Genomic DNA, 24,764 nt, shown 5'->3' with positions numbered 1-24,764 from the left:
TTTTATTATATATTTATAATATATTTTATTTTTTAATTTATTTCAAAATTTGTAGGGCGGATTATTGATATTGCATTTTTTAGCATTATCTTTTAGGATCGTATTTGCTTTTGGTAGTAATATAGGTGTTTTATATGTAGATACAAATGTAACTACGAATTTGTATTTTATAGACATATGTGTTTATTTTATATGTACACCTATCCCCCATTTCTCACGGTACTTGAAAATGAAAACTTTAACGCAATTTTCAATTTTGCATTTTCACCAGCATATAAACACTAACTTCAAATTTGCATGTATCTGCAATTACATTTTTAACTTCCCGTAGGGCAATTTATAGTAATCGCAAAAAATCGAAAATGAAAATTTTTATATATCTTTACGTTTCAGAGGTTTCTGAATATTTTGGCATACCTTAGAAAAAGGATGTATGTGTGTGCGTGTGTGTGTATGTTCGGATACAAATTTTTGTTGACGATTTCGGGAACACGGATGAAACGATTTGAATAATTCAAAAAACATTCGATTCGTATTGATCAGGAGACGTGCTGTTTTTGGCGAAGGCAGGTCTAGCCGTTCTGAAGATATGAGGCAAAAAGTGCCAAAAACGGTAACGGAGAGAACGGAGAACGGAGCGTTCGATTTGATAAATTCAAAAAACATTTTACATGTATTAACAAGATGAAGAACTAATCAAATTTTCATAAAGACAGGTCTAGGGGTTTCGGAGATCTAGTAAAAAAAGATAAAAAAAAGCCATTTGGCGGTCAAAAATGATCATTAGACATATGCACATCAAATTATCAGATATTTTATAGAGATTTTAACAATAAAATTAATTTTGTTTGCATTCTTATGGGTTCCGTTTGTTTATTCGTTAGTCGGCGACGCGGCGCTTACGCGCTTCGATATTTCGTCTCTATGCAGTTAAAGCAGTACGATTGCTTTGAAAAAATGTTCTGAATTTCCAAAATATTTCAAAATAAATTTTTCTTCAAAAATTCTTTTTTTTTTCAAAAAAAATAAATTTTTGTCAAAAATTTATAGTTTCTCAAAAATCTAATTTTTTCAGAGTAATTTTTTTCAAAAATGTTAATATTTTAAAAAAAAAAAAAAATTTGGTACGGGAAGTTCCAGCAATTTGCCTTAAGGGACGATGCCATGCGCCCCACTAGTTTTTGTTTTACTGCCATAATAATTTTATTGATAGTTTACAAAATGTATGTTAGATAAGATGGGAACCACCGTTTTATTATCAAAACTAAATTTTATGTGTCTTTAAGCTAATTTGTTCCAAGTGACAGCAATTAAATTTGATGGAACAAATATTTTGAAGTCTTATCGCAATCAACTTAAATAATTTTTATTTTTATCTCTGAACAAAATGCTATATTTCAAATAGATTTCGTTATATGTTTTATTATTGAAATAAATTAATATTATTATAATTTATTAAATGTGTTTGATATAAAATATATTATTAACTTCACGTAGGGTAAGTTATAGTAATCGCACAAAATCGAAATTTTTTTAGATATCTTTACGTTTCTGAACATTTTGGCATACCTTAGAAAAAATTAGAACACGGATCAACCGATTTAAATGATTCAAAAACATTCGATTCCTACTGATAAATTTACGCGCTGATTAGTTTTTAGCAAAGGCAGGTCTAGCCGTTTCGGAGATACGGGGAAATAGGTGCCAAAAATGGTATTTCAGTTTTCAGATAACGGAGCATCCGATTTGAATAATTCAAAAAAACACTTTACTTGTATTGACGAAATGAACAACTGGTACAATTTTTGTGAAGGCAGGTCGAACGTTTCCGGAGATCCAATAAAAAAAGTAAAAAACAATGCTATTTGGCGGTTAAAAACGAACATTAGATATATGTCGTATTATCAGATATTTTATAAAGATTATAATATAAAGCACAAATTCTACAAAATATGAGTTCCATACCAATGTTTACACGTTAGACGTCTATGCGCTTAATATTTCGACTCCAAATCAGCTATGCAGCACGATTGCTTAAAAAAAATGTTAAAAAAAAAACAAAATATAAAAAAATAAAATTTTTCAAAAATATAATCTTTTCAAAGTTTTGCAAAGTTTTTTTTTTAATAATTTAGTTTTAGGTATGGGAAGTTCAAGCAATTTGCCTGATACCATTCAAGCAAGGGACGATACCATGCACCAAGCACCACTAGTTTATTTTTCGTTCAATGTGTTTATTATTCATCATATGAAAATTGACATAAAGGGCTTTTTTATAGTGATTTTTGTTTGGCACGGTTTTTCTATATAAAAGTGAATTTTTCGAGTTACAAGGTTTTTTATGTAGTATGCAATTATGTATGAATTTGCGAAGTTTTAGGGAAGACAAGTAGAATAATTTGGATGGCTAATCAATATTTTATTTATTAAAATTTTATAGATGTTATTGACTCTTTTTAATGGCAAGTGCAGCCATTCTAGATATACGGCCAATATTTCATGTTTTAATTATACAATTCATATTTTAGATTGTTCATTTTAATGACCACAAACAGAATTGTAGCGAAATAGATTTCGGTCAAACCGATCGATATTTTTACATTCACCACATATGTTTACGATTTCAGTTATATTACTTGGTAACTAAGTTTCGGAAGGTTTTCTTCAATTTTACAATTGCGTCTAGAATGCATTATTTGAATTAATATTTTATTAGTTGGTTGATTGATATGTATTATTTTTTCATAAGAATCGTTTAATCGTTGAATGTAGCACAGGTATTTTTATAATTACGTACATTTTTATCATACTTTTTACTCGGAATAATTACATTCTCACATTGATAAAATACCACAGTGCCCAAAGTATGGTCTATGTGGGCGTGTTTTTTTTTCTATTTGCATTTTTCAGAAAACAGTCCAACCGATTTCAAAGATTTTTTGAATCATATTAATTTTTTTACACAACTGGCAATCAAATCAGGCGAATTTCTATTATCAATTCTAAAATCCCAAAATCATATTTATTATAGTAAGTTCACCTCGGAATTCGAGACACTCAGCTGTAAGTTTGTAAATACTTCTATATTGACACCTAAAAGTTGTCTCAAAACCTACATATATTGCGAACACCCTGTCATATGTAGGTTTTGAGACAACTTCTAGGTGTCAATATACAAGTATTTACAAACTTACAGCTGGGTATCCCGAATTCCGAGATTCTTACCTAATTTTTGAGCTTAAATGAATTGACTATTAATACATAAAAATAAAAGGCAAAAATGGAATTTAGGATTATGATATTACAAGCGAAATTAGTATTAATTTCATTCAGTTTGAAAACTTATTTCCAGAAATACAAACCTTTCACATAACCACGAATTATACACGTATTAAGGAATTTTGAATTTGCTTGTATACTATACTCATAGACCTTACACAGTTACATGGACTGCTAGTTGAGCGCATAAAAAAGTGTCAAAAGATGTTCTATGGTATGAGGGCAACGAGGGTAATTTTGCGGCCGAGATATGTCAAATACGAATACGAACTTTACCGAGATTAGTCGAATGGTCTCGATCGCTTAAATTTTACGGTTACTTGGGTTCACGTGATGTTTGATCGCTCGGGTTTTCAAACTAAAAGAGGATAAAAATATACCTGTTGTATAATTGTTAAAAGTAAAATGTCTTCTAAAATGTGTTTGGTCTGTGGAAAAGTGCCTGATTCACGAAGCAAAGGAATAACTTTTCATAGGTAAGTTTAACTTTGCATAGATTAAATTATATAAATAAAAATATATCCTGGAAATACATTCTACAACTATTGTTTACATACAATTTTTCCTATACATATGAAACTCAACTGGAAATAATTCTATATTTTTAGTATACAATTTAATGTACTTATGGAAAATTAGAAAAAATAAGGAAATATTTTTTTACATATAATATATTTAGATATTTTTATCTATTTTAATCAGTTAATTCAAACATATAACAAGTTTTTGGACAGCCATATGCAAGGCAATATTTTCTTGTTTATCTACAGATTTCCTAAAAATAAAGAAAGCCATTTCCAGCAATTTGTTCAACATTATCATGACCTAATCGACTTTGTCGCAAAAGTATACTTGACAATTAGAATGCACCACGAAGAAAATAAAAAAAGCAAAGTTGATAAATATGTACGCCACTTTCATACAAAAATTGTGCTTTTTAAACACCAATAATAAATATATTACATTTAAACAAATATTTCATTATTTCTTTCTAATTTCCCATAATAGCTCTAGCCAACTGTTCTTATTTTCAGTGAATTTAAATATGTTTTTTGAATTTTTTTTCTAATTTCCCTTGAACACTTTGTATAACTAAAATAAATAAATAAATAAATAGTTCATTGCATTCATTAGTTCAACATAAATTGTATATTAAATAATATTTTCCCAACAATTTCGAGCACACGGACTTTCATTTGACGTTTAAGGGGGTATTCTACTGTAGAATTTTGAAAAAATCGAAAAATTTTTTTTTACATATTTTCAAAGTTTAGTTATTCAAAAATATGTCATTAAAAGGATTTTTCAAAATTAATATTATTTCCTGAGTTATAGCCGTTTTAGAGACGTGGCCTCGGTTCGGGTCCGACTTGTCTCAAAACTTTGAACGCGTTTTTCTCGAAACTACTGTTTTCGATCTGGCGGTAAGGATATCTCGAGTTCTAATGAACTGATTTACTTCAAATTTGGAGAGGATCTTCTCTATACATCGCTTTATCGTATGGACCTTGCCCAAAACTATAACTTCTCATTTAGTATTTTTAAAAAATACGGAATTGCTAAAAAAACATGAAAAAAAATAATTTTTTTTTCAAACTGCCGCCATTCAAACAAAAACCATTTTTTTAACTTATCCAAGGTTCATACGATAGCGGCATCTATTATAATTAAGAATCCATCTATTTTTTATGTTTCAAATCACCAGGAGGGTTGGAATCATGTACGCCAGGACATCCTCTTTTTTGGGGAACTTCCACTTTGACTGCTCATAACTTTGTGAATTTTATTTTTTTTTTTCTAACAATTTTTTGATGTAATGATAAAATATCAATAAACAAATGATAAAAAAATCGATAGTAAAAATATTATTTGTTTCCTTTATACAGCGCTTCAAAAACCGGGCGAAATTCATGACTCTACAGTAGAATACCCCCTTAAGCGATCGAGTTTGACATATCTCGGCCGCGAAAATACCCTCGTATGCCCTCATACCATAGAACATCTTTTGACACTTTTGTACTTGAGAAATGTATGGGGACTAGCAGTCCATGTAACTGTATAAGGTCTATGACTATACTATATAATAAATAATGTATGTCAAGTGATACAAAAAACATTTTACTGCAAATCATATTAATATAAATTCTAATTTGTGAATATTGTTAAAACTCTGATTATAAACTTGCTAGTTCAGATTTATTGGTGAAGATACCATTATTTTGAAATTTTCAAATTTACAAATGTTTGCCTCGGCGGCAAAATTCATATAAATCTAGGAATTCGCTAGTGGAAAGGGTTAATATATTTTATCTGGAATATTAATAAAAAAATTAAGCAACTATATTTTTATTAAAAAAATACTAATATAATATCTTTCAATATATGTTTTATATTGTAAACTATTGTATTTTAAATCAAATTTCAAGTTCAAGCATAAAATCTTTAAAGCAATTAGTGTTGAAAGTATATGGATCAATAAAATATCTTAAAATCTGAGAACTGAATAGTAAATTTGTATCACGTATTTAATAATAAACAAGTAAAAAAATCTAAAACAAAATATTCCTAAAGTTCAGATAAGTGATTCCATTTGCCTGGAAAAAAATATCTTTGGAAAATGAACCAAGAATCACTGTAAGCAATACATAATTTATATTTATGAGTCAATTAAGAAACTTTTTGATATCTATCGAAAGTTGAAGTGGTAGGGTAGTTATTGTAGGGAAAGTTCGTTTCGTTTCGTAGAAATCGAAATTGAAATTTGTTGCATTTTTTTCACGTTTTGAAAGTTTCTGAACATTTTGGCATACCTCATAAAAATGGATGTGTGTGCAGCGGGTAGGTCCAGCTGTTTCGGAGGTCCAGCTAAATGTGCAAAAAATGGCAGCTTTTGAGAAAATTAAGCACCCGAGTTGAATGATTAAAAAAATCGTTCTGCTTGTGTTGACGAAACGATTGCTTTTGAAAAAAAAATCCAAATTGAAAATTATTTTTTGATAATCAAAAGTTATTCAAATTTTAATTTTAATTCTAGCTAAAGTTCTAAAGCTTACTTATATACTTCAAATCGATAATTTTAACTTTGCAATTCAGTTTGAATAATTCTTATAAATATTAGACCATGTTCTTCAATTTAAATTCGATTGATTAATTTTTTTTATTTACTTTTCTGTAAACATATATAAGTTACAGTATTTATAATAATCTATTTGTAAATATTTAATATTCCTCGAATATTTCATTACGGTACGGGAAGTTCCAGCAATTTGCCTTAAGGCCACTAGTTTTTAATATAAAATCTTTTAATCGAATTCATTTCGATATAAAATAGAGAAATGCTCTGATTTTAAAAATAAATACAGCTAGAGATTTATTCTTATCATTGGAAAATGATGTATATAATATACATACATATATAAGTGAAATAAAAAAAATTGATGTCTATCAAATGTTGTTAGATATATAGTCACATGCAGCTTGTTACTTTTAACTTAAAAAGTTTTCATCTAGTATAGGTTAGTTATTCATGAGAGCATTCATGATGAAATAAATTATAGTATGCAATGAGTTTTATGTTTTTTTTATAAGGGGACGTGCATTAATCACGTGAGCGAGTTTTTAAGGATTTTTGGACCGCCCCTCCCCCTTGGTGATAAATGGTGATATTCAAAAATACCCCCCTCCCCCACCAAACATTACGTGATAAAACTGTAAGTTTTTTGAATTTTTTGAAAATGCTTGATTTAAAAAAAAAAACAGTTAAAAAATAAATGCACGTGATTTCTTACTATACCCTTCCCTCCACCACGTGATATTTAGTGATTTTTTGTCAAATCCCCCTTCCTCTAAAAACCTTACGTGATTAGTGGACGCCCCCTTAGGTTGCACTATGATTGCACCATTTTACTTATTTATCTTTACCTTTTATACTTATTTATCTATGGATTGCACTATTTATCTTTACCATTTATACTTATTTATCTATGGATGAAATAAACTAATTATTTCTGGAACTAATTGTTGCTCTTTTGTTTTCATGTTCGCCAGGTTATGTCAAAGACACACCTGCATGCATCTGATATAATCAACGGATGAATCTAGAAGTGACATGAGCTTAAAATACCACGTCAATGATTAATCGATCATAATAAATGGCGCACATATTATTCACCATCAAAACTCCTATTGTAAAATAGATAAGGATTATCTACCTTATCTAAAATTCGTCGATTGGCAACTTATCGACAACCTTGCTCGTCGAATCGCGTGATAACAGTTTTTGGACATTTATCATTTGGGAGTTCAGGCTCTGGTGTTCATGTGTTAGGTGTCTGCAGAATTTAAATTTCGCGTGATGGCGCGGAATTGGGATAAATTTTGTTTGCTCTTGTGGAAAAATTGGCTTTTACAATGGAGGCACAAAATTCAAACAGTGGTCGAAATTTTGGCACCTGTCCTATTCAGTGGTCTCCTGGTGCTGATCAGGAGTTTAGTGGAACCAGAAAACAAGGCTGTTAGTATGTTTCAACCTTTTAATCCTTTAGTGGATTTACCATTCCCGAATACGTAAGTCGGATTTAGTTGTTTAATTATAATTATGCTTTCAATAAATTTGTGCTTAATAATGTTACCTGTTTTGTCATGCTTTTCATTGAAACTATCATAAGAAAATTTTGCTTAAATGCTTTTTTTTACATAAAATCATTGTGAACAAATTATTTTTATTTTCTCAATTTCAAAAATAAATTTCATTTATCTAATTTTTAATTAAATTTTACCTTACTTGCTTATCCAAATATAGTGTTGATAAAATTCAGCATGGCGTATATTGAATTCATATGCGACCATTATTTATCTTGTATTTTTTATTAAGACTTTTTATCAATATTTGATTGATTTGATTGACAATAAATACAGGTGAAGTTAATTAATTTATTTGTGATATTAATTTTTACATATTATTCCAGAAACCGCTGGAAATTCAGAGACAGGTACTACTTTTATTTTATTGTATTATATAAACCTAATTTGCATGTTTTAGAATGCGTTTTATAGAAATATGATCATGTATCACTGACAATAAATTACATTTACTATTAATTACTACTGTTAATACATAGATATAAATTATTGATAACCACTTTCAAGACATCTTTTTGCATAAAAGGTAAGAATGCTTTTGTTTGTCTGCCTTTTGTGCCATTTGTGTTTGGTTTTTGAAGGCTGATTTAAGTTTGGTTTTTCTGCATCTTTTGTGCAATAAATCATTTACATTGAGATATTTTGCTTTACAGATTTTTATGTTTTTCACTGATTAAAGTTATTTAATTGTAATGAATATAATGAAACCTTTCAAAATTAATAACTTAAGTAATAGAATCATTATATTAAAAATATTTAATCATTTTAAATAAATATATAAATACAAAATAAAAATATAAATTATATTTACATAGAAATGTAATTGCGTGTCAATTTATATTTTAATATATTCATTTCATACATTAGCAAATTAAAATCAATAACGTACAAAGTGAACTCGGTTATTACATTAATTATTTCATAACATTACGTTTATGAATTGCAATATCCAACTAAAAGGATTTAGTACTAATGTCGATAGATTTTTGACGAAGATATGATTTTTGTGCATTATCATTGCGATATGATCATAATAGTACCAGTGAAACCATTATAAAAATAATTGTAGAATACATAAAAAAATAGAAACTACAGTACAGCTAATAATAAATATTATATTAAATTATTTTCTTTTGTTTGTACTCGAATATATGCAGACGTTAAATAGTTAATTGTTCTAAATAGGCTATAATTTTGCTATGCTATATCTATTGTGCTATTTCTATGAAAAATATTTTAAAACTCTTTGTAAGTTGGGTCAAAAATAACATTTTTGTTTATAATTACCCATATATTCAGCAAAATTCTTCAACCACTTCTACTAAATTTTTGAGTGAAATTTATTTCTAGTACGATGATATGCGAAACCCATTTTTAAATTATTTTATACTTGTTAGTTTTTGTATGTTTTACTTCATAGATAAAAAGTATAGATATACTATAATATATTATATTTTTGTTCCAGTTTTTGTGTTACATTATTAAAAATTATATAGTTGAAGCTTTTCTGAAAAAATAATACGAACATTTACCTGAGCTTTTCTAACTATAATATGGGCTACAAAACTTCTAAAGAGTTATGAAGTTTAACCCTTTCGTCTCGGATACCGCCGAGGTAAAATACATACAAATTCCGGAATTCGCGTTTGGAAAGGGTTAAATCTTTATATAATGAGTTTTAGTTTTGTTAAATATTTTAAATAATTAATTACGTTTATTTAGTTTATGAACAAGCCAATTTTGAATGTATTTTTAATATTTTAAAGTACATTTCATCTATATTAATGAACATAAAATGATTAGCATTGGTGTTTCTATAATTTGGAAATGGGTGATCATAGCTATCTTAAAGCAATTGCCAAAAATCTTGTATTAATATACATTTGTCTTGTATTTATATACCAATATAATAAATTATTTTTAATATATTATATATTATAATATGTTTCACCTGGACTGTCTAAGACGCTCTTATAATTAGACTACAGATTAAATAATATGCAAAGAGATAATAATGAATCTATTTCAGATATATAAAATCGAACAATATTTATGGTTTTCAATTTTATTTAAATTTATTAGTTAAAGAATTTTTGGCTAATATTTGATTTATAGTTCTTGATGGCATAATAATTTCTAATTTTTGCTAGTCAATATTTGTTTTTTTACCCGTACTTACTATTAGGGTTGATTTCCAATAATCAAAATTGCATTTGGTATACTAAATTTACTACTAATTTGCTCCAGTAAGACATCTGGGAAACTTAAGTGGCTTATTACATAATAGTTCTTTACACTATATACAAGTGTCTACATTATCAGTCAATCACATTCTATTAATTAATTATTAATCTAATCCGATTCTCGTTCACTTGAATATGAAATCATCAACATTGCATAAATTCTTCTTGGAAAATACCATGTACCCTTATTCGGCTTTGGATATTCCCATATAGAGCTTTTCCAGCCGACATCAAGGCGCCAATTCAAGGTTGTTAGACCTCACTTTGTATGTTTATCGTTTTAGTGAATCAATTTATCATGAAAATAATGTCTTAGCTTTATCAAACTTTATCATTCTGTTACACTAGTGTTTTTGTATTCGTTATTACTTTGTAATTATTTTGATCAAATATTCATAATGCCTAGACCTTGCCTTCAATCGATAACGAATGTGCTTTTAATTTTTGGAATGAAAATATGTAACTGACTCATTTAATCATTATAGATTACTATAGTGTTTTATTATTTGTTAACAGATATTCTGATTCTAATAATAGTTAACTAATATAAAATTATATTGGTAAGGTAATGTTTGAAATGTTAGTTTTGCTTGGCTGTTCATCTGACTATTTGTTTGTTTCGATACCAGTGTTAGTCATAAACTACATGATAAAACATTTAATTACTTAAAAATGAACTGATAATTGTGAATTTTTATGAAATCATACTTCTGCTGATCCGAGGTATATTTTTTGTGTTAAGTTTCCTAGTAATGAGTCTTTGCGATATTTTCTGGGGATATTTGTTCTGATTAGTTTGAAAATTTTTGGTATTACAATTTTCACCTGGTTGTTGTGAAATGAGTAAATATTTTTTATTCAACCGTTAATTATTTATTCAATTAACAATTTTTGTTTTTGATAGGTTATTCTTGAATACAATACGATTTTTGGTAATCCATTAAGTATTGGTAAATTTGCTTCGAATTAAATGATAATAATAATAGCTGTCTTTGTATTATTCAAATTTTAGGATCTAAATCTAGAAATTTAAACGCTACAGATGCCAGGGGTTATCCAACTAATTTACTTATCAAATTATAAAATTCATAAAATAAAAATTAACTTTTATAAACCTTCACCATATTCATCTCCAGGCGTTCGCAAATTGATTGTGCTCTACGATCAATATAAAGTCAATACTTTAGTTTCCATTCCTATTATTTCCTAATTTTTGTAAATCTAATGGTAAATTTATTAGATTATATATGCACTAAACTCACTTTACTTTTACTAACTTTATATCTGATCCTAGTTATTCGTAAACTAACACTAAGCTACTTAATATTAATTTTGGACTATGCATGCGATAAATTTAATTTAGTACATTTACTAATAATACATCATTTCTTAGAACTACCAATTGTCCAAATTGGCAAGTAGCATGGTCTCCTCACAGTGCAGAGATGGAGAAGATGATGGAGATTGCAATGAACCAGTTTCATGATGCAAGCCATAAGCCTGATCTCAAATCTTTTGCCAACGCTTCCGATATGTCTCTATATTTGCTAAGCCCTATTAATAATACTATGGCATGTACTCTGGCTGGTGTGGATTTTGGAGATAGTTTACAAGTAAGTACATAATAGCATATTCATTAAACAGACTACTGAAACTACTCGTTCTAGAAATATTAGATGAATAAAAAAACTTTTTTCAGGGAATAAAAACAATTCCAAAGAAGATCTCGTATTCCTTACGATTTCCTTCTGAATCCCGAATGGGTGATGGTGGACCACGAAGTGCCTTTGATAATTGGCGGACGAATTTATTATACCCACTATTCCAAATTCCAGGACCAAGAGACCCTGAGGCTGAGGACGGCGGTAGAGTTCCAGGTTATGCCTCAGAAGGATTCCTTATACTTCAATCTATGATAAATATGGCAAGTACAATAATCATATTTATATAGTATTATATTACTTATTATTAATTTTTCAATAATATGCATTATAGGCTTTTGTCAAGCATCATGCAGGAAACGGTGCCTCGATACCTTTGGTAGAAATAAATCGTTACCCGTACCCGAAATATATTGATGATCCTTTACTTCTAGCTTTGCAATCATTTATTTCGATTGTAATAATGCTGAGTTTTGTATACACATGTACAAACACCGTGAAGGTATTTTTTAAACAAATTGAATTGTATTTAGATTAGATTCAATTTTATTAAATATTGCAATGTAAAGGTGGTGACAGCGGAAAAGGAATTACAACTTAAAGAAGCAATGAAGATCATGGGTTTACCAAATTGGTTGCATTGGACGGCGTGGTTTATCAAAACATTCACATTCACGACAGTTTCATGTATTTTAATCGTAATCCTTGTTAAGGTGAGGAAATATATCATCACACACGTGTATATATACGTATGTATATGTACATATACATATTAGGTTAAAATTCTTAAGTAAAATTAAATTTTATCACCGTATTGAAAATGTAACATTTTCGTTTATCCTATATAACATAGCTATAATCCCAATTGAAACATCTATATTATATTCATCATTTTTATTTCTTAATACCCTATGCATATATATATATATATATATATATATATATATATATATATATATATATATATATATATATATATATATATATATATATGGAGGTGTAGTAGTCCTCCATATTAATACCAATTGTAGTCATAATAAAATCCATAAAATATTATTTATATTTCGTTTATTTTATATATGATTAATATCCACGACACTATGTGTTGTCATACTGATCATTAATAAAACGTTATTGGTATTTTCTTATTTATAATAGAAAAGAAAGGTTTCAAGAATTATACATTTTTTTTGGCAAAAACTACTCGGGAGGAACAAAAGCCGTGTCCGATCTGACACTTGAATTTATTTTTGTTTTTTTCTGTGCTGTCAATATATGGGCCAATCTGTCCAGTAACATGTGATGCGTGTTGACGAGCCGCGATGCGTGTTGACAACCCGCTATATCACTCCGCCCTAATGAAAAAGATTGTTTCGTATCTCTGACTGCCATTCTTGAACTTCCTTGTAAATTTCTTTTGGTTGAGATTGTGTGATAATTTTATTTGCTTGTGGCCGTGGCCGTTTTGAATGCCGTGTTGGCTTGGTTAGTTTGTTGATTGTTTACGTGGCCCTTCGCTGGTGAGTTAGCGGTTGAGTAGATGTGGCCCTTCGCTGGTGAGTTACTAGTTCACTCTCGGGGTCACCAAAATATAGAAGTGTAGTGGTGCTCCGTAATTAATACCAATATTGTGCAAATTGTAGTAATAATAAATTCCATAAAATATTATTTATATTTGGTTTATTTTAAGTATGATTAATATCCACGACACTATGTGTTGTCATATTTATCGTTAATAAAATGTGATTGGTATTTTCTTATTTATAATCGAAAAGAAAGGTTTCAAGAATGATACATTTTTAGTAAAATCGACAAGGGAGAAACAAAAGCCGTGTCCGATCTGACACTTGAATTTATTTTTGTTTTTTTTTCTATGCTGTCAATATATGGGCCAATCTGTCCAGTAACATGTGATGCGTGTTGACAAGCCGCGATGCGTGTTGGCAACCCGCTACATATATATATATGCCTATACCTATATGTATGTATATATATATATATATATATATATATATGTATATTACAATTTACATATATATGTATATTACAATTTGCTTTTATGAAATTAAAAATAATTATTATAGAAATTAAAAATTTAACGTATTTTCTTTCATTATTTAATTTTTATCCTTTTTCAACATTTCCTTAAACTAGAACACGATTTTTTTTAATTTAAAACTGCAGTAAATTTTACAGTTAATATTTCTTTGGCAAAGAGTGAAGTGCATTGCAAAATTTTCTAATTCTAAAATGAATTTAAATTTTTATTTTAGGTGCAATGGTATGCTGATTCCGATATGGCAGTTTTCACACATGCTGATGGAACAGTTCTGTTTGTCTTTCTTCTATTATATATGTTTTCTTCAATTACCTTCTCTTTTATGATAAGTGTCTTCTTTTCCAAAGGTAAATATTTAATTTGTATTTTAATTATATCTTGTTTTCCACAGGTGTAATTAACTGGCCGGTCGATCGTTTTCAAAAACTTTTTCAACACGATTCATTATCTGTGATTTTTTTTCTTATAGCTAATACAGCAGCAGCTATATCAGGATTAGCTTGGTTCCTGTCTTATGCTCCTTATTTGTTTATGCAACAAGAATATGAATCGATGAGTTTGGGCCAAAAAATCGGAGCAAGTCTTGCTGGAAATACGGCCATGGCTTATGGAATGCAATTGATGCTCATGCACGAAGGCACCGGAGCAGGTATAATTTTTAAATATAATATAATTATGCATGAAATTAAAAAAAAAAAGTCAATATTATATTTCACTTATTATCCATCATCTTAAATGCATATAATATATGTTTATACGGAATATGTCATGTTTTAACAATTTGTCCTGCACCACTAGTTTATTTTATTTTCCGCAGGTGTACAGTGGAGTAATGTCTGGGCACCAGTAACACCTGACGACGATTTTTACATGGGCCATGTGATGTTGATGTTGGTTTTAGATGGCATTATTTACTTTTTGATTACATTATACGTGGAAGCTATATTTCCTGGAGAGTATGGGGTTCCTCAACCATGGTATTTCCCTTTCACTGCTAGCTACTGGTGCGGAGAAAGTTATAAAGGTAAGTCTTATTTTTCAAAAATGTATGTGTACTATATATTATACAAACTTCATGTGCATAAAAATTTTATATCTAAATTGTTTTTACAGGAGTAGAAGACATTTCATCAGCCAGATCTGCCCACGACGACATAATTGAACCTGACCCTATAGGACTAAAAGCTGGAATACAAGTAAAACAATTAGGAAAAATATATAGTAATAAAAAAGTTGCTGTCGATGGTCTCAACTTAAATATGTTTGAAAATCAAATAACAGTTTTGCTTGGTCATAATGGTGCTGGAAAAACTACTACAATGTCCATGATTACAGGCAAGTTATTAGAAAAAATATAGTTCTGGATATCATTTGACGATAGTAAATTTTACTATCCTTCACTTTACTAAATTCACATTTTAATTTGACTTTGATTTTATTTTTAGGTATGTTTCCTCCAACTTCTGGAACTGCTACAGTAAATGGTCATGATATCAGAACGGACATCAGCGGTGTACGTGATTCTTTAGGCCTTTGTCCGCAACACAATATTTTATTTGGTGATCTTACAGTACGAGAACATTTATTATTTTTTGCTAAATTAAAAGGCGTTTCAGGAGCTGACATTCAGAAAGAAGTAAATTATTATATTGACCTGCTAGAACTTCGACCTAAGGTATGTTTATCGCTATTTATGTAGTACCTTTTCGAATTCCGGCATTCGAAAAATTTTAAATTCTCCTACATGATGCAAAACGTTTTAATTATAGGCAGATTGTGCGTCATCCACTTTGTCAGGAGGAATGCAACGTAAATTATCAGTTGGTGTCGCTTTATGCGGAGGCTCCAAAGTTGTTTTGTGTGATGAACCCACCTCTGGCATGGATCCTGCAGCACGAAGAGCTCTTTGGGATTTACTACAGTCAGAGAAAAAAGGTCAGTCCTCACTATAATATATATTTGAAATGATATTTAAATTTTAGCTAATAATGGTAACGATATTATGATCATACTTTCAGGTCGTACTATTCTCTTGTCCACACATTTCATGGACGAGGCTGATTTGCTAGGTGATCGTATTGCTATCATGGCAGGCGGCAAATTGAAGTGCGCTGGATCTTCTTTCTTTTTGAAGAAGAAATTTGGGGCAGGTTATCATTTGGTCATTGTCAAAGACACTGGCTGTGAGGTTACCAAAGTTACTGATTTGCTTCGAAAATATATACCGGATATTAAAGTTGAGACCGATATTGGAACAGAATTATCGTATTCTCTAGGTAATTTTGATATAATTGTAATTTTTTCGAATTACTCAGCGTTCGATTTTTAATAAAAAAATTTCATTCACAGATGAACGACAGAGTCATGTATTTGAGAGCATGTTGAGCGATTTAGAAAATCATTCTAGCCAACTTAGACTTTTAAGTTATGGTGTATCATTAACAACTTTAGAAGAAGTATTCATGAAAGTCGGCGCGGATCATAGTGGAGATGTACCTTCATCAGATTCTGATACTTCAAATGGCACAAACGGCAATGGCATACATAATGATACAGATGTCGAACATAACGAAACTTACCATAAAGGTTAATGCCAGTTAATGCTTAATTTTGAATTAAAAATTAATAATCCTGTGATTTTTCTTATTTGTTTCAGGAGGCCAAGTAAAATTACTATCAGGAACCTCACTAGTCTACAACCAGTTCCGAGCTATGTTGATAAAAAAATTTATCATCTGGTACAGAAATTGGTTATTATTTTTAATTCAAAACATTATACTTATTGCTTGCTTAATCATTACTGTTATAGTGGCTCGTTCTATGGGAGGTAAGTACATTAATATACTAGATTTTTCATAAAGGCCAATTAAATTTTATTAAATATTTTTTCAGGTGACGAAGATTTGCCGCCCTTAAAAATAGACTTGAGTAAATACGACAAAACAATGACAGTGTTACAAAATAATTCAAATAGCGAAGTTATGAATAAAATGATCGAGCACTATATAACATTATTAGGTAATTCGAAGGATAGTTATGAAGTCACAACTGATACTGATATGAATAAACATGTACTTAATGCGGTAAGTACTTAAATTTAAATTTAAAAAATAATTATGAACAGTGATTTTGAATGTTTGTGTTTTTATATCATTTAGATAAAAGGAAAAATCCCAACATATAATATGGAATACGTAGCTGGGGCATCTTTTGTAGGATCCAGTAATGCAAAAGTCACAGCATGGTTCAACAACCAACCATACCATGCACTACCTTTAACTCTGAATTTGGCTTACAATGCAATATTAAAGGGCCTGATGAAAGATGCGGAATATGGAATTGAAGTTCAAAATGAACCATTGCCTTTTACACAAGATACAAAGGTTAAAAACATGAAATAAATTATATGGTTTTCCAATAAGATCAGTTATGAAATATTTAATTATTTTTTCATTTATAACTTATTTTTTTCGTATTTTAATTCTCAAGGCAAGAAACGTTTATCCTAAAAGTAATTATTTTCAAATATTTTTCTAATGTTCTTTTCAGATAAAAAGATTGTCTACTGGCAACAATATGGGTTTCCAACTTGCATTCAATACTGGATTTTCTATGGCTTTTGTTGCAGCTTTTTACATTCTCTTCTGCGTCAGAGTATGTATTATTATTTTACTTTTTATTCTTAATAATAATATATTTATAATTATTAATATATTTATTGTATTTATTATTCATCTTAGATAAGTATATAAGTTACTTTGTTATAAGCGTTTCGATTCTAATACTGATTTTTATTTAAAAAGCACACATTATGTCTATCGTCGATGTGAATGAAGTTTTTGTGATAGAAACATATGTACGATCGAGAGAAATTAATTATTAAATTTATATAGAAATCATAAACTGTAAACCTTCATTTTTTTGCACTACAAGTATCGTAACTATTGCAACAATATCATACTCCTACTTTTACTTTCAAATTGTAATCTTATATAGTATGTGCTTTTTGATTTTATCAAAAAACATACAATCAGTATTTTTTCAATCAAGTAAAATTTAATATTTGGTCGGAGTATAATAAAAGTCACGTATTTAATTTCGATTATTGTATAATCTATGAGATTATAGAACTTTCCATCGTTATAAAAACAATATATCGATAAATCAAAGTAATTATCCATACATATACAATTTCATTGCAGGAAAGAGTATGCAAAGCCAAACATCTACAATTTGTATCAGGGGTAGAAGTAACATGTTTTTGGGTGAGCAGTTTTCTTTGGGATTTCCTCTCTTACACCGTTACAGCATTATTGTGGGTCATTACTGTGGCGCCTTTCCAACAGGACGGTTTTGCTACTGGCTCAGAATTAGGTAAAAATATCAAAATCATTGAGATGACAGAATATTTTTTTCATATTTTTGATAGAAATAATAAATTAATTAAATAAATAAATAATTATTAAATTTATTTATCCTCTATTCGTTTGACGCTAGATTACGACAAAGTTTTGCTTCTTCAATGAAAAATTGTTTATGGAAAATATTATTAACTAATATCAATAAATTAAATTAATATTCATAAATATTAAGTAATATTAATTACTTCTATACTAGTTTCATTTATAACTGTATTCCATTCGAAGGTCGGTCATTTTTCGTACTGTTACTGTTTGGATACTCAGTCTTGCCTCTGATTTATGTCACATCCTTCCTTTTCGATATTCCTTCAACAGGATTTGTTAGGATGACATTGATCAGTATATTTGCAGGTAACATATAGTTTTTATTTTTTTGAAGTTATGTACCAATATATTTATTTCAATTATTATTTATATAAGTTAATTAAATTTTAAACTAATTGCATTGGTGATTATTAATTATCGCAGGTGTTGCTACATTTATGGTTGTCGAAATTTTAAATCAACCTAGTTTGAAGTTGGATCATATAGGTAGAGCTTTGCATTGGGTATTCCTATTAATACCCCATTACACCGTCAGTTCAGCTTTCAAGAACTTAAACGATATAAGTAGTTTCATGAAGGTAATATAACAATTTTGGTTCAAAATAATACTCATTTATTTCTTGTATTATAATATTATTTTAATTTTAATTTAATTACAGTTTTGCCAATTGGCATTAGAAGCCGCTCCGGGGCTTACGCAAGAACAACTATGTGCCTTTAATTCTAGATCGGGATGTTGCTATGGTAGGTAGTTTGTCTTCTGTGATTACTTGATTATAATTGATATTCTAAATATAAATCATAATAACATTTTTTTAGTTTTAGATGTTTTAATGTAAAATATTCTTTTCTAGATGAAGGTACTTTCTTCCAATGGGAGGCACCAGGAATTGGTAGAAATCTTGTATATTTTGCTTTAGTTGGATTTTTCTTGTTTATTTTCCTGATACTGATGGAGTACAGAGTTGGTCATAAAGCATTGTACAGAATGCGGAATCTTTACAAACGTGAGTATATGTTATTGAATAAAAAAAGGTTCTAATAAGTGATATTAATTAATTAGTATATTTTGTAATGTTTATTATTAAATGTTTTTTTACGTTGCTGCAGAATCGACAGATTTGATATCAGCTCAAATAAATAGTAAGAAAAATTAATAATAACGAGATAATCAAGCACAATATTTGAACATAGAAGTGTGTTGCGTTGTTTGAATCATTCACTCTCATCTACTACTATCCAACAATATATTTACACTTTGCATGAATTTCGAGATGCACTTTGCACATTCGAGAACATTAATTGTACTATTTGGAGTATTATTAATATTAAATTTTGACGTTCATAGTAGCTGATAGAAATATATTTTTCTTACACAGCGAAATTCATAAAATCATTTCCTAATCTGAATATATTAGTTCTCAAGATATTTAAAAAAAAAGTTAATACAAAGCATCAATAAATTTCTTTAGACGGCACTTAAGTGTAAAGTCTTCAGTATGCAGGACTTTGCGTACTCGACTGTATTTTTTATATTAGTTTGCACATTATTAAAAAAACAAATCACAGCACATAACTGAAAAATCTAATCATTATTCAATTCAAATATATTCAAATGAATTTTAAAAAATTACATTTTAATATTATTTTATATATTATCAAATTTTTATTACTCGTTTCAGCTGCACCGCCGACCGAGAGTGAAGATGGTGTTTTAGATTCGGATGTACAAGTTGAAAAAGATATGGTTCGCGCTCTTAGCCATTCGGAAATATCACAACATGCTTTGGTATTAAAAGATGTTACCAAATATTACAAAGATTTCCTTGCTGTAAACCAGTTATGTGTTGGTGTACGACATTCGGAATGTTTTGGCCTTTTGGGAATAAATGGCGCCGGTAAAACTTCCACATTCAAAATGATGACCGGCGATGAGATGATATCTTATGGTGACGCCTGGGTTAATGGAATGTCCTTAAAAACTGACATGAAACGTGTTCATCAAGTTATCGGTAAAATATTGTATTTTTGTATCTCTAATCTTAAATCTTATTTGTGCTTACTCGATCATTTTTATGAAATGCTTACGAATGATGAAATGAATTTTATTTGTTGGTTATGTGCAATTAAAATATAATTATATTCCTATTCCGTAGGTTACTGTCCACAGTTCGACGCCCTCATTGACGAATTAACTGGAAGAGAAACATTAATAATGTTTTGTCTTCTAAGAGGCGTGCCTCCAAATTCTGCGAAAAAATTGGCGAAAAAACTAGCACATGAATTGAATTTCAATCAACACATTGATAAAAAGGTAAGTAACATTTTTTTATTCAATTAATAAATTTACCAATATTTTAATTATCATTTTTTTCAGATTAAAGAATACAGTGGAGGTAACAAGAGAAAATTAAGTACAGCTATAGCATTGATTGGAGAACCTTCAGTTGTTTATTTGGATGAACCAACTACAGGTTAGAATTTTAATATTAACATTACATTTATCTACAGAACTAAAATAATTTTGTGCCATCTTTAGGTATGGATCCAGCTGCAAAGCGTCATTTATGGAATGCTGTATGTCGAATGCGAGATAATGGTGTTTGTATCGTATTAACTTCTCATAGTATGGAGGAATGTGAAGCATTGTGCACCAGGCTTGCTGTCATGGTTAATGGCGAATTTAAATGTTTAGGTTCAACGCAACATTTGAAGAATAAATTCTCTAAAGGTAAAGAAAAAACGTCATTCTCATTTATACTTATTTATCTATAGTCACTCTGAACTTTTTTTTCGATTTAAGTTTAGTTTATTCATTATATCTATTATCCTACAACGTAATTATTACGACACATAATTAACTACTGTTTGCTTTATATCAGTTAACAATAAATATATCCGACTTTGTCGTACGCCGACACATCTTCTTAGCGGAGTTAGAGAAATATTGATAGTTTTATGACTCTTATTTCAGGTTACACGTTAATAGTAAAATTAAAGAAGAATAAAATAGAAAGAATGGCTTCCTTAGAACATGGTGATCGTTCACCAACTGAAACAATTCCTTTGACCCGAATGAATTCAGGATCACGCCCTCGGTCCAGCCAAACAGCAGCTGATATGGATGCCTGCATGCGAGCTGTCGACAGCTTTATTTTAGATAATTTCCCGACAGCTGTGCTGAAGTAAGATGAATTATATATTATTTTATTTGTCCATTTGTGATTGATCGTATTCAGAAATATGCACGACAAAATTTTCAAACACAACTCAGCGTTTTTTAATAATCAATCATGTGATTTTTCCATAGAACCTGTCGCACTCTCAACATTACATGTTTTTTTTTGTTTATCCTCGCCAAAAGAAAATCTCATAAATTACACATACCTTTTGCTCATTTTCAGAGAATCACATCAATGTCTATTAACTTACTACATTCCTTCAACTGACATTCCTTGGTCGCGTATGTTTGGTGTTATGGAATCAGGAAAAGCGCAGTTTGGCATCGAAGACTATTCTTTAGGACAAACTACGCTAGAACAAGTTTTCTTATCCTTCACCAAAAAGCAACGTTCTGAGGATAATCCTGGGCCTTAAATTTATAGCTTCATCTCTGTGATACATATAATAAACCAAAAACAAGTATATTGTGTACTAAAAGTATCGTAATAGTAATTTCAATTTTAAGGAACAGAATTTTAGTGAATCTAATTTTATATTTTCAGAGTTATAGCTCGAATAGTCAATGTTATTTCTGCGCCTATTTCAAATTGTGCTGGCATGATTTTAATAGAGCTAAGTAGTTCATTCTTACATGCTTGTATGTGATAAAGATTATATATGATATGATACAGTATTTACGCATTCACTTTAAGTATTAATCCAAAGATGTTGACATCTTTAACGTGTTTGAACTTAATGTTTTAGAGAACATTAAAGCAACACCTTTAATCTTAAACTGGCGATGTTGTATTGTTTGGTCGTATTTAACATAAGGTCGTATGTGGCGAAAATAGTATAAATTTTGAAACTATTTTTTAAAACTGTATATTTTTGTATACAGATAATTACAAATGTATACTTCTAGTTAAATATAAATCACATAAAGCCATATATTAAACATAAGCCTTAAGCAGTTTAACTGCACCAATTGTGAATATATGAACAATCAAGCCTTACACATTTCATATACATACTTTTTTTTAAATATTCAACGGAAATTTTAGGCTGACTTAAGTGATTGTTTCAAAACTAAATTCTTTAAACTTATTCTTTTCATGATAAAATAAATGTCTATACAAGTGATTCTCAAAATTCCCGCGGAAATTTTAAAGGTTTTTATTTTCCTATAATACTTACAACTTTGATTATATTTGCGAGTAAATATTTACTTGTTAGCAGCACATCTCACAAGAATAACAGTTTAGATTTCATTTTAGCATAACTTATTTGTGAGTAGTCTTAAAATTATAGCTAGCATTGGTTCTACAAGCCTTAACTTAACTTGACTTAAAATTAGGATATAAGTTTTTGATTATATCATCGAACAGCTTATTCATATTTGTATTAAAATTCGATTAACCGGATTTAATGTTGCTAACAGTCTTTCGGATAATAAATCTAAAAAATCATTAGAAAAAATATACAAACTGCCACTGTTTAAGAGACATAAATAATTTTGAAATAATTGAAATCTTGATCATGAAATAGAATATATATTAATAGTTTAAAGTAGTACGTCTAAATTTTTTTCTAGTATATAGTCTTTCCGAAAATTGTTAATACGTATAACTCAGGGCCGGCTAATCGAGATAACACTGTATTTATAAGTGCAATAGCGAATATTTTACTAATATTTACTATAAGCATATGTTTCTAACAAATTTATTATAAAATGCACTGATGTAGAAATGTAGAAATGTCCTGTGTCTAATGATATTTATTTTATCTTTTTTAAAAAAGCAACACAATGATTTGTGCCAATACGTGTTACAATAAATACACAATATTTATTATATGTTTTATTTATTGTACTCTTCTTCATATTGTTGTGATTGAACCAAAAAATATTTTTATTAATAAAAGAATTTGACATTAAACCAAAAATCGAGTTTGTTTTTTATAGTTTTTGTTTTACGTGTGGGCAAAATTGTGAATAATTTTTTAAATTTGGTCGTTTTTAGTATTATTTAGGGTTTTTAGGGCGGCAATGGTCATAAGAGAAACGGAAATTGAAGAAAAATTTGATAAGTATTTGGTATGCAATTCATTTAATCGATTTGAAGAAAATCATTTCACTTTATTTTTTAATGTTTTTTTTAGAGCGTTATTCCAATTGCACAGGACGACTTTCAGAACATGGATGAAACTAACCTGAAACGTGCAAAAGCTTGCTCCAGCGCTTCGGAGGCGAAAAATAAAAGAAACAGGTGAGAAAATATTTTATTTTTTATTTTTCAATCTTCATGTTATAAATTCTTAAGATTTCTACCGCATAGTTATATTTATAGTAAAGTAGAAGTCCAACCTTCGAGCAAATCATCAATATCTTCAAAGAACAGGAAAAAGTTGCCAGTATATAAAGGTAATAATTGATTAATTTGATATAATATGCAAAAATCTGTATTTGGCATGAAAATATGAAACATATGTCGATTTATATGGTAGTTATATAATACAGACCTGATAAAGAAAGAAAAAAATCAAAAATTATTTAAAACATTTCGTTAAATTTTGCAGATTCGAAAATCAGTGTTTCCTTTCCCACTGCGAAAGTTCGTCAAATTGAAAGAGAAAATTGTATTTTATTTAAGCAAATTATTCATAACAGGAACAAAACATCAATACCCCAGCCTAGAGATTCTGCCAGAAATTTTTCAAATGTGAAGAGAAGAAAACAGGAACAACGCGTTATTGACGAATCTAATCCCAAGTTGAATGGAAATATAAAACGTGTTAAATCTAATGTGCAAAGTTGGAAATATTAATTTTCGGAAATATACAGTTTAATTTTTAGTTCAATTAATGAAATTTGAAATTTTTATGCTAATTTCCCTAAATAAGTGTAAGTTCATGTTTTCGTGAGAATATCCGATTTGTTAATTATATATGTTTATATATTATGTGAGCCGATTTTTGACCTTTCATAGCAATTTTCTGGAAAACGGCTGAACCGACAACGACTATCAAGCCACGAAGGTTTGATAGTGACTGAGTCACAACTGCTTATTTACTTTTGTATTGCACCCTCTATGATTCTATTCCTAAAACTATTTCCGTTAGATAATAATTTTTGAATTTTAATATCATCTGGTAACAATTTTCACATTTTCGACCCTATATAACCCGATCCAAAGACGATATCATATCATTCTGTTTTTGGAGCTCATGGCATCGACATCACACTGGTAAGTCT

General features: G+C 29.1%; 1 protein-coding gene across 1 annotated transcript in view; it reads left to right on the top strand.

Moving 5' to 3' along the window:
- LOC113372306 (ATP-binding cassette sub-family A member 3-like) overlaps positions 1 to 22,354 on the top strand; it is a 27,646-nt gene extending 5,292 nt beyond the window's left edge. Inside the window, exons 2-30 of the mRNA XM_026612631.1 lie at positions 7,327 to 7,845; positions 8,247 to 8,270; positions 11,557 to 11,776; positions 11,863 to 12,087; positions 12,159 to 12,326; positions 12,394 to 12,537; positions 14,098 to 14,230; positions 14,353 to 14,532; positions 14,701 to 14,907; positions 14,997 to 15,218; positions 15,329 to 15,558; positions 15,653 to 15,818; positions 15,902 to 16,159; positions 16,233 to 16,469; positions 16,540 to 16,710; positions 16,776 to 16,966; positions 17,042 to 17,266; positions 17,433 to 17,537; positions 18,086 to 18,257; positions 18,530 to 18,655; positions 18,773 to 18,927; positions 19,009 to 19,093; positions 19,204 to 19,356; positions 20,032 to 20,361; positions 20,506 to 20,663; positions 20,727 to 20,823; positions 20,889 to 21,080; positions 21,324 to 21,534; positions 21,754 to 22,354. Of these exons, the coding sequence (XP_026468416.1) occupies positions 7,634 to 7,845; positions 8,247 to 8,270; positions 11,557 to 11,776; positions 11,863 to 12,087; positions 12,159 to 12,326; positions 12,394 to 12,537; positions 14,098 to 14,230; positions 14,353 to 14,532; positions 14,701 to 14,907; positions 14,997 to 15,218; positions 15,329 to 15,558; positions 15,653 to 15,818; positions 15,902 to 16,159; positions 16,233 to 16,469; positions 16,540 to 16,710; positions 16,776 to 16,966; positions 17,042 to 17,266; positions 17,433 to 17,537; positions 18,086 to 18,257; positions 18,530 to 18,655; positions 18,773 to 18,927; positions 19,009 to 19,093; positions 19,204 to 19,356; positions 20,032 to 20,361; positions 20,506 to 20,663; positions 20,727 to 20,823; positions 20,889 to 21,080; positions 21,324 to 21,534; positions 21,754 to 21,946 (5,190 nt within the window). The 5' untranslated portion in view covers positions 7,327 to 7,633 and the 3' untranslated portion in view covers positions 21,947 to 22,354. The remainder of the gene's footprint in view (positions 1 to 7,326; positions 7,846 to 8,246; positions 8,271 to 11,556; positions 11,777 to 11,862; positions 12,088 to 12,158; positions 12,327 to 12,393; positions 12,538 to 14,097; positions 14,231 to 14,352; positions 14,533 to 14,700; positions 14,908 to 14,996; positions 15,219 to 15,328; positions 15,559 to 15,652; positions 15,819 to 15,901; positions 16,160 to 16,232; positions 16,470 to 16,539; positions 16,711 to 16,775; positions 16,967 to 17,041; positions 17,267 to 17,432; positions 17,538 to 18,085; positions 18,258 to 18,529; positions 18,656 to 18,772; positions 18,928 to 19,008; positions 19,094 to 19,203; positions 19,357 to 20,031; positions 20,362 to 20,505; positions 20,664 to 20,726; positions 20,824 to 20,888; positions 21,081 to 21,323; positions 21,535 to 21,753) is intronic.
- The last annotated feature ends 2,410 nt before the right edge of the window (positions 22,355 to 24,764 follow it).

This window comes from Ctenocephalides felis, unplaced genomic scaffold (genome assembly GCF_003426905.1).
Source record: "Ctenocephalides felis isolate EL2017-DRISC unplaced genomic scaffold, ASM342690v1 CF-g0.4_SCAFFOLD_01604, whole genome shotgun sequence".
Lineage (NCBI taxonomy): Eukaryota > Metazoa > Arthropoda > Insecta > Siphonaptera > Pulicidae > Ctenocephalides > Ctenocephalides felis.
The sequence above is the reverse complement of the archived record's forward strand: the minus strand, read 5'-3'. Positions and strand labels throughout refer to the sequence as shown.